Source organism: Branchiostoma floridae, unplaced genomic scaffold (genome assembly GCF_000003815.2).
Source record: "Branchiostoma floridae strain S238N-H82 unplaced genomic scaffold, Bfl_VNyyK Sc7u5tJ_701, whole genome shotgun sequence".
Lineage (NCBI taxonomy): Eukaryota > Metazoa > Chordata > Leptocardii > Amphioxiformes > Branchiostomatidae > Branchiostoma > Branchiostoma floridae.
In genome coordinates this window covers 9,568-24,813 of record NW_023365918.1, presented here as the reverse complement: position 1 = coordinate 24,813, position 15,246 = coordinate 9,568, and the positions used below count along the sequence as shown (strand labels likewise).

The window sequence follows — 15,246 nt, the reverse complement described above, 5'->3', positions numbered from 1 at the left end:
TAATGAACGAACGAAAAATTATTATTCGGTTAACCTTGTGAAACTATTTGCCCCCCCTCCCCACAGAAAAATATGTGGACGTCCTCACGACCAAAATAAAATATTCAGTTACCGTCAACAAACAGAATTATGCACAAAACACCATGACATCTCGTGTGAAATTATTGGAGCAGAATTTGCAAGTATAGCTGCTCGTAATTTTACGTGAAAATTATTTACACATAATCCGAAGGACGGCACCTAATCGTCCTGACTACATCAAAACGTAAGAGTTAAGAGATGTTTCCACGGAAATAAACAAACTCGCAAGTAAATCATTATTCAACAGAAATATGGAAAGACGCAAGTAACGTCTAGGAATATTTTTTTGTCAATTGTTTTTGACAGCAAACGGAGAGGTTTACACAATGACGACAGCGCGCCAGTGCTCGTTAGCACTTGCCCGCGGTTTTGCACGTACCAAGGACGTACTGACGAATTTCACAAACGAAAACACCTTTCAAAGTACAATAACAACGGAGTGGACAATGGAAGGATAGCCATTTCTTACCTTATGATGTTCTGCCACCGATGACAACCAAAATTGGGTAGAAACTGACGTAAAAAAGCGCAGAAAATTCGAGGAACTCCGAAGCTGCGCTTGCCGTCTAGTTCACGCAACACAATCTTGCATACATGTGACGCAGGACGAGTCCAAGTAGCTGGGTTGGAATGTTCAAGAAGCTCTGTAAAAATATGTCAGACCTGAAGGTTTCATTCCGTATATCTATCATTGTGTTACTGTATGATAAATATGTTTCAAAACAATGTACATATTATCTTCTTATATTCTTTGCAGTACCTTTTATTAAGTAACATAGATTTCCAAATCCTCCCAAACATGAATGGTTGCGTCTACATATACACGTGACAATATTAGCCAATCAGCTTCAGTTTTGGAAATTCGCGGTTTGCTTGAGAAGTGTTGTGTCATTGGTTGCTTTGATACCAATTGCCGACGAAGTGTTTCTTTCTCTTCGCTGATTGGCTGGCGGCAAAATTCAATTAATTAGCAGACAGACACCTGTCACCTGTCGCCCAGGGCTGGAGTTATTGGGGTCACTGGAGTTCACGGCAGGAGGCCAAAGAAAGCCAATTTACCCTCAGAAAAGTGCTGAAATTAAGCATTTTAAAGTAGTTTATGCCAGAAATTTTACTTGGATCATTTTACCAACTATCTAATGCCTATTTACACCAAATTTCAGGCCACTCCATTGTACGACCAGGGTACAGGGGGCCAAAATATACCGTTTTGGTCAAAACATGACCTTTAAACCTCAATAAAATCATTTTAGAGGCAGATATAAAAAAACTGAGAAAAACACATCTAGGTATTAGCCTATTCTACCCCTGTGCCAAATTTCAGGTCATTCGGTCCAGGAACGGCGGAGATGAATCACTTTGAAGATTTGACAGGAGAAAGAAAGAAAGAAAGAAAGAAACATTACGAATACAACATATTTCACCATACTATGTATGGCTGAAATATAACAAAATCGAAGTTATCCAGGCCCAAGTACAGGTGAAGAAAGAACCTGAGGATGAAGGAGACATGCCACAGCCACAACAGATCAAACAGAAATCACGGGATGATCTAAGTGACACTGACACTGACACACCACTTGCTAAGAAGGCAAAGCTGACGGCCATGGAAGAAATATTCAAAGATGAAGATGAAGTTGTGGTGACCCACGTTGAGCCACCCCTGCCAGTCCGACTGCGTATTCAACAGGAGATCCTGAAGTATAAAGTCATGCCAAAGCTGAAATCAACAGATGATGCAGTTGCTTTCTGGAGAGGGAAAGCAGATGAGCTGCCATTGCTCAGTACAACCGCAAGGAAGTATCTGGTTGTTCCCGGTACTAGTGTGCCAAGCGAGCGCATATTCAGTACAGCCGGAGATATCGTGTCTGCCGAACGAGCAACACTGGACCCAGAAAATGTTAACATGTTACTGTTCTTAAACAAGAACACATAGAGACTGATAGAGTCATAGACTGTTTAATGTTTATTGTGTTCAAGAATGTATGGAAAGTTGGGTTGTAGAACTTGTAGTATTGTAGAACTAGAAGGACATTACTAGTACAAAATTGTATGCACTTATAGATTAGAAACGTATAAAGTCATGCCAAAGCTGAAATCAACAGATGATGCAGTTGCTTTCTGGAGGGGGAAAGCAGATGAGCTGCCATTGCTCAGTACAATCGCAAGGAAGTATCTGGTTGTTCCTGGTACTAGTGTGCCAAGCGAGCGCATTTTCAGTACAGCCGGAGTCTGGAGATATCGTGTCTGCCGAACGAGCAACACTGGACCCAGAAAATGTTAACATGTTACTGTTCTTAAACAAGAACACATAGAGTCATAGTCATAGACTGTTTAATGTTTATTGTGTTCAAGAATGTATGGAAAGTTGGGTTGTAGAACTTGTAGTATTGTAGAAGGACATTACTAGTACAAAATTGTATGCACTATTGCAGCACTAATAGATTAGAAACAGAACAGTCAATAAACCAAACCTATTTGATTTGATTTTGAGGCTTCTTTCACATTGTTTATTGATAATTAGTATTACAATAAGTCGTTCGCTTCAGATACTCATACAAGCCGTGGATTCAAGTCCGGACTTATAAGTCCGGACCTGAACCTGAGTCTATGGACTCGAGTCCGAACCTGAACCTGAAAGTGAGCTCAGGTACGCACCACTATGTCTCAGTACCCAAGGCTAAAAGTATATTGTGCATGTTGATGTGGTTGCTTTGTTTTTCCCTGAAAATCCAGCTTTACAAGCAACAATTGCAGATAAAAATTCAAGCTACAAACCCAGATTCCATACCTGTTTATGCAAAGGTGATATACGTGTAGAGTTTGTGTATTTCATCTTGCCTCATGTTGTTGTACACGTATGTATGTCCTACCCAGGTGAGAAGCCTTACGTGTGCACGGTGCAAGGCTGTGGTAAGCGGTTCACAGAGTACTCCAGTCTGTACAAACACCACGTAGTCCACACCCACTCCAAGCCCTACATCTGTAACCACTGTGGGAAGAACTACCGCCAGACCTCCACCCTAGCCATGCACAAACGCACCGCTCACGGGGACAACGAGGCCATGGAGGAGGGGGAGGAGCCGGCACAGTTTTACGCAGCTCCAGGTAATTAGACAATGTACAACATCTGCCTCCTTTGATTTAAACAACTTGTTTATTTACAACAACTTGAATTGTGAAGGAGGTTACAATAAGTCATGTTAGACTATATAGATTTGCTGTGTACGTCTTAACATGTAAGTACTTTATTAGTTGACTGTTGATGCTTTCATTATCATATATAATGATGTCATTTTTAAGAATTATTTGAACCTGTTAAAAGTAGTTATTTTTCTTTTTTGAAATGAATATTCAGAAAAGTAATATACATGTACCTACCTTTACTATTTGTGATAATAGTTGTGTGGTTTTTAAACTTAACATCCTAGTAGTGTTTAGTAATATACAACTGAGCTAGGTACACATTTCTACATACATGTGTATATGTAAAGTTTGGCAGAAATAATGATTCTCTCCCCAATCCCTTCACAGCTGCTGAAGCTGATGGTGAGCCTGACCCCAAACGACCCAGGATCCAGTACCAGCTGACTCTCACAGCTGATCAGGCACAGCAGGTGGGTGGCAGAACTGGGTTTACACAAGAAGAGGGATGTTACAGAAGAGTGTCATAAAAGGAAGCTTGAAGAGATGTTAATGAAAGGGGAAGCACATTTTTTCAGAAATTAAAAGCAATATGGCTTTGAAATGTTAACTCCCATATGCATGTAATGAAGTCCTTGGTGCAGCTAATTTTGTATGGATTACCACAGTAATCAGCAGGGCAGATTTGACAGCAGTGCAAGTTTGTCTTTTACAAGTAAAATGTACTTTTTTTTTATCACCAGTCCACAGAATTTTCAAGAAATGATACATACATGTACAATGTAGTACTCAGACTACATCACTGTCCTAGTGAACTCACTACTGACTAACTGTCAATGCAGAGTGGCTTACCAGAAGGTTTGGCAGTAGTGACATCAGCAGATGGCACCATGTCCACCCAGGAGGGGCAGACTGTCACCATGGTGACACAAGATGGACAGCAGATCACCATGGTAACAACATCAGAAGGCATGGCCGTGGCTGCAGACCCCTCTACACTGGCAGCTATGCAGGTTTGTGGCTGATGTGTCTTTAAATTTTTAAAGAACACTTACATTTGATTATCCAGATTGTCTTTCTGGGTCAGACCAAGGCTTGGTCAGACGTCTGGGCACATTGTAACATTGAAAATTACCTGCACCAGACACATTTTACCTGCACCACTATTTAGGAAGTATTAATAGATCATACTAAAATTGTTCAGGAACAATTGCTAATTGTTTTCTTTTATACAGCATATTACTTAATAGGTGGAAGTGGTAACATTCAATGCAGCTAATAACAATCCACATACACCTACAGCATATGACATTTATGTATAAAACTCAGTACATGGACCAGTGCAGGTTAGGTGCAAGTAGACATCAGAAATACCTGCACAGCTTCAATTTTACCTGCACTAACATGCATATGCAGGTAGTATTTCGAGCCCTGCATGTAATTGAGGTTTTTGTCCATTGGCTGTTAATGTATTGTCATTGTTTACTGACTGCACAAGAAAAATTCTTAAATGTCCATTTTTGGCAGGTGGAAGGTGTGACCACCACAACAGGAGATGCTACCCCTGTTACCATGGTAACACAGGATGGACAGCAGATTGCCATGGTTACGGCCAGCGAGGCAGCTTCTATCACTGCAGAGCCCGGGTCAGCCCTGGCAGCCATGCAGGTCAGTCTCAACTCCGATGAAAACTGTGCCTGTCTGTGAGTGGGGCTAGATGATAAGTCCTTTGCTGTCTGCATTATTTGATGTTAAATGAAGAGCCATATCTGAAGAGAGACAATGACACTAGCATTTCACATTTCCTTGTAAGATGTTTGAATGTAACTGCTGAATGATATACAACATTTTATAATGTGCATTTGTGTAGTGCAGTACTGTGTACGAATCATGTAGTACTGGAACACTAATGTAACTGCTGCATGTTAGATATGACACATATCTGTTTCCTGTTTGCAACTATAGTACCAACATAGCAGTTGGTATATTTTGCACCATTAGTGTAAATTGCACCATAGTGTAAATTGCACCATTGTGTAAATTGTTATGTAGTACTGTCATTACTACCCGCAGGCTGCTGCTGAAGAAGCTGCAGCCAATGCTGCGGCAGCCTCGTCCAGCCAGTCCAGCAGCGAGGCCATCAGCAGCAGTGCGGACATCACGCAGCAGCCGGACTCTCAGGAGGCTGACCAGGGCCTGGCACAGATGGACGACGGGGCCAGGATAGCTGTGGAGAGTGCACAGGCAACCCTGCTGCAGGTTAGTGTAGCAGAGAGAACACACAGGCATGTAGAACTATACTGGTATGTTTAGTGGTGCGTACCGGTCCGCCGAACCGGACTTGGACTTGCTATAACTTTCGGTTCAAGTCCGGTTAAAACCGGAACGTAAAAAACCGGTTCTTGGACTTGCCAAAAACTAGCATTTATGTATGTTCTATTTTTTGTTGTAAATCATCTAAAACCGTCCATAGATCGAGAAATTTGCGCCGAAAAAGGGCGAAAAACATCGCGTATATCGACGGCCATTAGTGACTCGCGAAATCTCGCCAATCATCGCAAGTTCTCGCAACTGCTCGCGAGATCTGCGAGACGTAACATGACGTAAGGGGAAACTGATGATGTGATTGGCTTAGACACAGCGGCGTGGTTTGTTTCGCCGCCATAATGGAAATTTCCGAGCAGAGCTTTGTTTGATTTTCTGCGTCACGGGTCAGGTCAACACAATGCCGCGGGGCTTTATATCCAGTAAGCCTAGTAAGGTGTGGGATTATATGACGAAACTGCCGCAAGATACTGCTAGATGCAACCTGTGCAAGAAAGTCGTCGCGTGTTCTGGTGGTACATCGAACATGGCCAGGCACTTGAGGAGAAACCACAAGATAGAAACAACGCCGCATGCGGCATCGGCCACATTGGCGGCGATGTTTGGTGAGCCAAACAACAACGATCGAGGTAAGCATTTTTGGGGCATATTTTCAGTTCAGGGAATACTAGATACACCGGTAAAAATTGGCATTTTCAGCATAAGTTGTAGCATATTGCGATTGTGTTGCATAGGGTAGATATTAGCTATACGAGCCATTTTTACAGGTTTGCCTTTTAGTCTGCATATTAATTAGCAAAGCCTGTTCAATTTTTAATATTTTTTACTTTTTATAGAACACAGTAATATATATATATATTGTGTAGTGTCACAGTGTGTACCCAATGGTAAAGTATAATTATTCTAACGACCTGGTCCCAAAACCAAGCAGATGTGCATAATAATGTAAGGGTGTGGTTGGTCATGACCTTGACTCGAAGGCGTCCCTTACAGAGTTCGTAGGATAGTTGAAGGTCTTATGGCGTGTGCGACAACCAAGGACGACAGAAGCCAGAGCTTACATGGAAGACGCGTCTGTATTCTCTCTCTCTCCAAAGCAGAACTCTACATCTCTCTTCTCCTCTCCAGACTAGACTGAGAACATGGGTTCTACTTCCTTATTTATGTTTCCTATCTGCCTACGTACATTCTTGTATCTCCGTCATCGTGAATCACTTCCTCAATTGACCCCCTGACCATGCCCATATATGGTGTGGTCAACAGGCAACTGACCATAAGGCACCAGACCCCCTGAGATGAAGGTCATTAAGACTTCTAGGGTCATTTAACTCAGACCGCCCACTCCCTTTTCTGAGAACTGAACAGGAGTACTGGACAATGAACTAAAGTTAGATGCACACATCTTGGAAACTACAAGGAACACAGCTAAACTACAATACAGTACAGGGGCACCCTGTTACATGCTCCCCTTTCGAAATGGAGCCGTCCCCTGGCGACGTAATTACAAAATTTAGTTAACATCAGTACAAAGGTAGAAAAAGTCTAAAAATATTATGGTATCACAAATCCATGCGATTCACGTGTTATTACTTGTTATAAAATCAACGCTTATGAAATACAGTAGAAAAATACGATCGTTCCTTAACATGCAAGTTGCAACACTACTCAATGAAACATCTTCGAATTCACTCTGTCGTCTTATCTATCAGTTCACATATCTTCCATGGACAGCATAAGTTCAAATTCAGTTCATAGCGTCGTCATCAGCTTCTTCTTCTCAAGGTTCCTTATCTTCTATTTCTTCTCATCGTTACTGGTTCATCGTCGGTCTCTGTTCCCTGCCCCGCTGGTCAGTCCTACGCCTTCATGCCTATACGATACCACAGGTCTCGTACTTGCGTTGATCCTCCTGGTAGCGTGTTACCCGGGGCCCTGTCGGATGTACCGTCGGTGTAGAACACTTTGCGCTGATAGAAGTCCCTGTGGGGGTTGATCTGCAAGCCGTTGTCCTGGAGACGCAGGTGACACGGTTGGTGTCCCAAAGAGCCGTGAAATCCTGCCATCCTCACAGTTAGTCGTATTACAACGTAGGAAAGAACACAACGCCAGAGTCTGACCGCATTAACTAATCATCAACTTCATCATCATCATCGTCATCATCATCATCACCAACTTCATAGATCCTTAATTCTTCACAAAATCCTAAATTCATATTGCTGAACCTCTATTCCTCTCGAAATTCTCTGAACGTGAACTGAACTTACAAATGCCCATCGTCAATGCATGAACTCATCATCCTTCCATAGAGCTGTTACTTAATTATCGTCAAGTTAATAATACTTGTTAGAACCGATCGAAAATTCTGCATGGCTTTCCCTAGATTAGAACAAAATCTCAAGTGCACAAACGATTAAACAAGAATGTTAAGTTAACCAACCAATCCTGCCAAAGCGTCATCACTCCCATCTGAATAAAATCCAGTCCCCGAAGTCTGGGTTTCCAAGGGAACGAGTGGCCTGCCAGAACTATGCCTGTGTTATCCTGGTGACTAAAACAACTCTGCCTTTCCAAGTTTCATATCCTATTCCCAGTCAGAAAACACGAAATCTAACAACACACGAACTTTTCGGTTTCGCCCTTCCATAGTAACTTGTGAATCTTCAATCTTATTCCTAAGTCTTTGTATTACGTCAGTTTTTCATATTCCGAAATCTCCGCTCTGTATAATTTAGCATTACTTCACAAACGAAATGAAAATTGTACATCATCTTTTTCTGCCTTAACCGACTCCACAACTTAGTTCTTGTTACACAGCGTCTACTACTGACTTGCTAGACATAAACACGGACATTAAGATACATGTCATTCCAAAGCTCTCTAGATTCTTAATCGGCGTCAAACTCATGAACTATTGGCTTTCGCTTATTCATCTATGGTTTCTTCTGCCGGCTAGCAAAACTCAAAGAACAAACTTCACCATAGCAACAACTGAACATGTGGCGACCGCACAATGTACTACCCTACACTGGCAAAACATTTTCTCTTGAAACAACCCTAACTCTGGAATTCTAAAAGCGATCAGCCAAATACACACTATAAATCCCCTCTTTGGAGAAGTGCTCTCTCTCTCTTTTGTGCCACCCATGGAATATTTTGTTATGCCAAAATGAACGGTCCACAGAGCACAAAAGCATCCCTACCCATCTGAACTGTACTAGCCCTGTCAACGGTGTTTGAAAACATTCTGCAACCTCATAAACCAACAACTGCCCTATCAAATGGAACTCCTCTGCACTAAAACAATGTCACACTAAGCTGCCAGCGGTCAGACAACAACGTATGCGGTTCTACCTTCATTGTCAGTTGAAAGGCACTAACCCGTTCCTCTTCTGTCAACTGGTCTGCTCGTGTTCTTGGTAGCGTCTTTGGTCCTGCCATCTTCTGTCTTCTGTAGCTATGATGGTGAACTTGGCTCCTCGTCTTGGCCGACGTACACGCAACTAATCCCACCGCTGCCACCAGTTGTAAGGGTGTGGTTGGTCGTGACCTTGACTCGAAGGCGTCCCTTACAGAGTTCGTAGGATAGTTGAAGGTCTTATGGCGTGTGCGACAACCAAGGACGACAGAAGCCAGAGCTTACATGGAAGACGCGTCTGTATTCTCTCTCTCTCCAAAGCAGAACTCTACATCTCTCTTCTCCTCTCCAGACTAGACTGAGAACATGGGTTCTACTTCCTTATTTATGTTTCCTATCTGCCTACGTACATTCTTGTATCTCCGTCATCGTGAATCACTTCCTCAATTGACCCCCTGACCATGCCCATATATGGTGTGGTCAACAGGCAACTGACCATAAGGCACCAGACCCCCTGAGATGAAGGTCATTAAGACTTCTAGGGTCATTTAACTCAGACCGCCCACTCCCTTTTCTGAGAACTGAACAGGAGTACTGGACAATGAACTAAAGTTAGATGCACACATCTTGGAAACTACAAGGAACACAGCTAAACTACAATACAGTACAGGGGCACCCTGTTACAATAACACTGCATTTTTTATTCATAAATATTTGTGATAATTTTTGTAATCACTATTTTTATTGCTGGCTTGGCAAAAGGTTATGGGGAAAACATTCTGCATCATTTGCAAAATGTGCCTTTTTAGTCCAGTGTTATGTGGAGAGCAAAGCAATGTACCTAGTTTCTAGGACTAGTAAAAGTTAAAGCCAAAGATTAATTATTTCTTGTATTAGTTACAGAGTAAGTCTACTCTATCACAGAGTAACTACTATTGCTACCATTCATGAATATGCTTCGGTTCAGTTACTTCAATGGGTTGATCAAATACTTTTTACTTTTAGGCTCAGCCCAGCCCCTGCCTCCGTGTGCCACACAGTCCCCACCTGCTGCATCGCACACTGCCACTAGGCCCACCACTGCTAGTAGTAGTGCTGGCACTGCTGAGAAACCTGCGTTACCGTCGCTCGACTCACTCCTGGAAGATTCATCAGCACCTTCAACATCTTCTAGTGCCACTGTTGCCAGCGGACCCAGCAGCAATGTAACACCTTTTAGCCTAGCCAAACTCAACAAGTTGCCTGCAGAAAAACAGCACAAGATTACGGGCAGGCTTTGCCACTACATTGTTAAGTCCCTTCGGCCATTTTCAGTTGTAGACGACCCATACTTTCGGGCGGTTGTAAATGAGCTGAACAAGAACTACCAGATGCCAAATCGTGGAGAAGTCTCGGAACGATTCATCCCCAAAATGTATGAGTCTGCACTGCTGAACTTGAAGTCTGAGTTGGCACACGTTGATTTTGCAGCTTTAACTGGAGATGGCTGGACGTCCCGAGTGGCGGACCACTACATGACTTTGACCATCCACTATCTTCACAACTGGGAGCTGAAAGCTAAGGTGCTACAGACACTAAAGACGGAGGTCTCCCAAACCGGAGAGAACATAGCAGTGGAGATAAAATCTTGCCTTGAAGACTTCGGTCTGATGGGCAAGATCGAAGTCATGACCACGGACAATGCCCCAGCTATGATTAATGCCACAAGCGCTGCGGGCATTGCACTGTCTATGGGATGTTTTGCGCACACACTAAACCTGTCCACACAAAAGGCAATGGACGTGCCAACTGTTGTCACCATGCTGTCAGTGATAAGGCCAATTGTGACATATTTCCGTAACTCCAGTATCGGTAAGATCGTCCTTAAGGACAAGCAGGCATTGCTTGCCAAGCCAGGGCACAACCTCTTGCAAGATTGCAAGACTAGATGGAATAGCTCCTACCTGATGGTCGAACGATTCGTAGAGCAGTATCCAGCGCTAGTTGCAGCAACCCTTGATGATCGACTCAAGAAGAAGGATACCTTTAGGAAGCTGCAACGTTGCACAGAGAAGGACTTAGACAGAATGGAACAATTCCTGGAGGTGTTAAAGCTTCCGTACAAGGTCACTGTGGCGATGTCATCTGAGAAACGTGCAACATCGGGTCAAGTACTCCCGATGATTCAAAAGCTACAAACAAACCTGGCAGAAAAGAAGGAAGATGAGAAGTTCACTAAGGACTTAAAAGCCGCCATCAGAAATGATTTGGCCAAGAGATACCAGCACGAAGGAAGAAGAGAATTCCTGCAGGAAGCCACAGCCCTCGATCCGAGGTTCAAGGATGCCTCAGTGGTCACTGAAGATGTGTGGGAACGGATAACAAACAAAATCGAAGTTATCCAGGCCCAAGTACAGGTGAAGAAAGAACCTGAGGATGAAGGAGACATGCCACAGCCACAACAGATCAAACAGAAATCACGGGATGATCTAAGTGACACTGACACTGACACACCACTTGCTAAGAAGGCAAAGCTGACGGCCATGGAAGAAATATTCAAAGATGAAGATGAAGTTGTGGTGACCCACGTTGAGCCACCCCTGCCAGTCCGACTGCGTATTCAACAGGAGATCCTGAAGTATAAAGTCATGCCAAAGCTGAAATCAACAGATGATGCAGTTGCTTTCTGGAGAGGGAAAGCAGATGAGCTGCCATTGCTCAGTACAACCGCAAGGAAGTATCTGGTTGTTCCCGGTACTAGTGTGCCAAGCGAGCGCATATTCAGTACAGCCGGAGATATCGTGTCTGCCGAACGAGCAACACTGGACCCAGAAAATGTTAACATGTTACTGTTCTTAAACAAGAACACATAGAGACTGATAGAGTCATAGACTGTTTAATGTTTATTGTGTTCAAGAATGTATGGAAAGTTGGGTTGTAGAACTTGTAGTATTGTAGAACTAGAAGGACATTACTAGTACAAAATTGTATGCACTTATAGATTAGAAACGTATAAAGTCATGCCAAAGCTGAAATCAACAGATGATGCAGTTGCTTTCTGGAGGGGGAAAGCAGATGAGCTGCCATTGCTCAGTACAATCGCAAGGAAGTATCTGGTTGTTCCTGGTACTAGTGTGCCAAGCGAGCGCATTTTCAGTACAGCCGGAGTCTGGAGATATCGTGTCTGCCGAACGAGCAACACTGGACCCAGAAAATGTTAACATGTTACTGTTCTTAAACAAGAACACATAGAGTCATAGTCATAGACTGTTTAATGTTTATTGTGTTCAAGAATGTATGGAAAGTTGGGTTGTAGAACTTGTAGTATTGTAGAAGGACATTACTAGTACAAAATTGTATGCACTATTGCAGCACTAATAGATTAGAAACAGAACAGTCAATAAACCAAACCTATTTGATTTGATTTTGAGGCTTCTTTCACATTGTTTATTGATAATTAGTATTACAATAAGTCGTTCGCTTCAGATACTCATACAAGCCGTGGATTCAAGTCCGGACTTATAAGTCCGGACCTGAACCTGAGTCTATGGACTCGAGTCCGAACCTGAACCTGAAAGTGAGCTCAGGTACGCACCACTAGGTATGTTAGAATGTATCACACATACTGGTATGTTAATAGATACATGTATCTGCAAGAAGTAAAACTAGTGTATGTCAAGAAACAACAAGATACGAATCACAAGTAAATTAAGAAGTTCAAAAAATGATGCCTTAATTTTCTACACGTATAACCATCTTTCCAATATTTGGAACAATCTTGCTCTCAAATTTACCCTTCTGTTCAAGAAGAACCCTTATTTCTGTTGATTACAGGTAGAATCACCCATATAACTGTAACATTAATAAACCCTTTGGATTCACAAGACATATGGCTTACATGTACTTGTATTCATCTACAGCTAGCTGAGCAGCAAAACTTAACCATCAGCGTGACAGGGGTACAGCCAGATGATGGAACAGCTAATGCAGAGGCAGAACCCTCTTCAGCCTCAGGGGGTGATGACCAGATGCCAGAACAGCCTGACAGCACAGCATACCCAGATGACTCCATAGTCGGCTAGCATGAAACTGACGAAGTTTGCATGGAAAAATTTTGTAGAAATGTTTTGATGTATGATGTTAATATTTTCTCAGTACAAACCCTCATTGTTTTTATACATGTACCTTCTTTTGTTACTGTTTTGGGTCTTTCAAGCTTTCTCTGGAACTATATTGAGCTGCATTGGGTTTGATTCTGGCTTGTAGAGAGTAGAAGAAACAGGATAATGTAAATGTATTCTGGTAAACAGTTCATTTTGGAATGTAGCACTGAACCCGGCCATTTGTAGTCAGTAGAAATACAGCATTTTTGATTTAAATTAAAGGTGGAAGACTTACAATGTAGATGTCACGACCCTAATTTATTAATGGAAAAAGACTAAAAGAAGGAGACTTCAGGTTCCCACAATAAAAGCACATGTACTTCAGGTAGCCATCTTCAACTTACAGAGAGGTTTCATCAAATTTGTCGAAAAATGTATGCACACCTGTGCCGTCTCTGTATGGCAAGTCAATTTTTTTGCAAGGATAGCCACTCTGGAACTACACATGTACTATATGTAAACTGAAATGTAGGAGACAAATCAAATAGCTTGTGAATGTGTTTGGACATAGGGAGGGAAATGATAGGATGAACTTTGACCCATAGTATATTTGGGGACCTAGTACAAAATGTATGTGTAGAAGTTTGAAATGAAATGCTGCATTCTTGATGACAATTTGTGTAAATAGACAGTTGTTGTGATCTTTGCTCTGGTGTAACGTGTTTTCAAAGTTCATTTTTTTTACAAATATTGATCAAAATCTGTATGTATTGTACTTACTTATGTACTGAGTCCATACCTGGTGTTGTTTACCTGTAAAGTTGTCTAGTTACTTAATTTATTTGTTACCTCTATTCACTATTTCAAATATAACATGTTTGAGCAACAGTCATTGGCATTCTGTTGTTTTTCTTTGCTGGTTGGGTTAATTTCATTCTACATGTATTTGTTTGTCTGTGAATGACATTATGTCTTACAGCCAGCACTGCCGAACTACGTAGCCAGTGGCTATTAGTATTACAAAGGGCTGTTTTTGTCATGTTGGCGTCCCTTGGCCTTCTAGGTATCAGTTACAATTCACACTGCTAGGGCATTATACATCGTTATAAGAACATCTCAAATTGATCTACAGAAGCTGTAATAATTAACTGCAAGCAATGGAAGCCTATGTAAGAATAAAATAGGAACTATATGCTTTACTGGTGTTCCAATGAAAATAGGGCATTTGGTGACTGACAAAGAACGTTTAAAGGGCATCTCAATGAACTAAGCAACCAGAAAGGCCACACCCTGGCAACTTCTTGGTGTATTGCCATCCTAATGCCATCCGCATTGATACTTCTCATGTACATATCAAGTCTGTTGCCTATAGTGTTGGCAATTATTCAAGCCAAGTAATGTGATATGATTCCTGCTCTGATGCTCTAACCTCCTCCCTCATGAACTCAATACAATAAGCTGCCTTGAGCTGCTCATGTATAATAAAACAACACTAAAGCATAACACCATTTGACCGTTTGGATAAATAACCCAGTTGCTTTAGTAACTTTTGTATTGATCATGAGTATCTCCTTACCTGGACCTTCATCGACAAAATTCTATCCTATTATGTCCCTTTGTGATACAACATGATGTATATGTATGGTACAAACTTTAAGCTTTTGTATTGAGTATCTCTAACCTTCATCGACAAAATTTCACCTTGTTAATGTTATGTCTGTGATACAACATGATGTATGTGCATGGTATGGGTAACTTTATATAGTTGTTAGGGCTTAAATCTGTGTAGCTTTGAAGGTTCAAACAGAAAAAGCACATCATATCTGTGGTGTCTGCCATGGTGGTGACGTCGCCGTTTCTTTGACCTTCATTTCAACTCACCAAGGACGTTACCACAGGTCCACACTGAAAAACTGTGCCTTTTCAGTTATGTAATAGAGCCTACTGTATTTGGTACGGGAAGAAAAGGGTTGTGGGGGAGGGGTAGACGTGAAAATATATTTGGACTGGGATCTGACAATCGATTTGTGCTTTGTTGTCGTCACCTTATCTCCTAAGACTATTGCAACATGTGGCATTTGCAACTGAGAAAGAGAAGGATATTGATAGATAAGTATTTAATATAATGGCGTGCGTGTGCTGGATATCTTCAGCATCAACATGGGTGTCGCTCATACATGTAGTGTCTTATGGGCAACATTTTTACAACATCATGTACAAAAAAGTAAACTTTGAACGTTGCATGGAGTAGTAATGTTT

General features: G+C 41.9%; 2 protein-coding genes across 2 annotated transcripts; both read left to right on the top strand.

Annotated features, from left to right (window-relative positions):
• Positions 1–1,591: 1,591 nt before the first annotated feature.
• Positions 1,592–2,017, top strand: LOC118408980 (zinc finger BED domain-containing protein 4-like). Its single transcript, XM_035809844.1, has one exon. It carries the CDS (start codon positions 1,592–1,594, stop codon positions 2,015–2,017), a length of 426 nt encoding a protein of 141 aa, XP_035665737.1.
• Positions 2,018–2,945: 928 nt separating this feature from the next.
• On the top strand, positions 2,946–13,877 carry LOC118408979 (zinc finger protein 76-like). The gene is made up of 6 exons (XM_035809842.1): positions 2,946–3,189; positions 3,616–3,698; positions 4,068–4,238; positions 4,753–4,893; positions 5,299–5,484; positions 12,805–13,877. The coding sequence occupies exons 1-6, from the start codon at positions 2,946–2,948 to the stop codon at positions 12,964–12,966; spliced, it is 987 nt and encodes a 328-aa protein (XP_035665735.1). The 3' UTR covers positions 12,967–13,877.
• Positions 13,878–15,246: the final 1,369 nt, after the last annotated feature.

Excerpts from the sequence above, each read along its gene's own strand:
- LOC118408980 (XM_035809844.1), top strand. The coding sequence starts at position 1,592 with ATGCCACAGCCACAACAGATCAAACAGAAATCACGGGATGATCTAAGT.
- LOC118408979 (XM_035809842.1), top strand. The coding sequence starts at position 2,946 with ATGTCCTACCCAGGTGAGAAGCCTTACGTGTGCACGGTGCAAGGCTGT. Across the intron at positions 3,190-3,615 it reads ACAGTTTTACGCAGCTCCAG|CTGCTGAAGCTGATGGTGAG; the intron begins GTAATTAGACAA and ends ATCCCTTCACAG. Across the intron at positions 4,894-5,298 it reads CAGCCCTGGCAGCCATGCAG|GCTGCTGCTGAAGAAGCTGC; the intron begins GTCAGTCTCAAC and ends TACTACCCGCAG.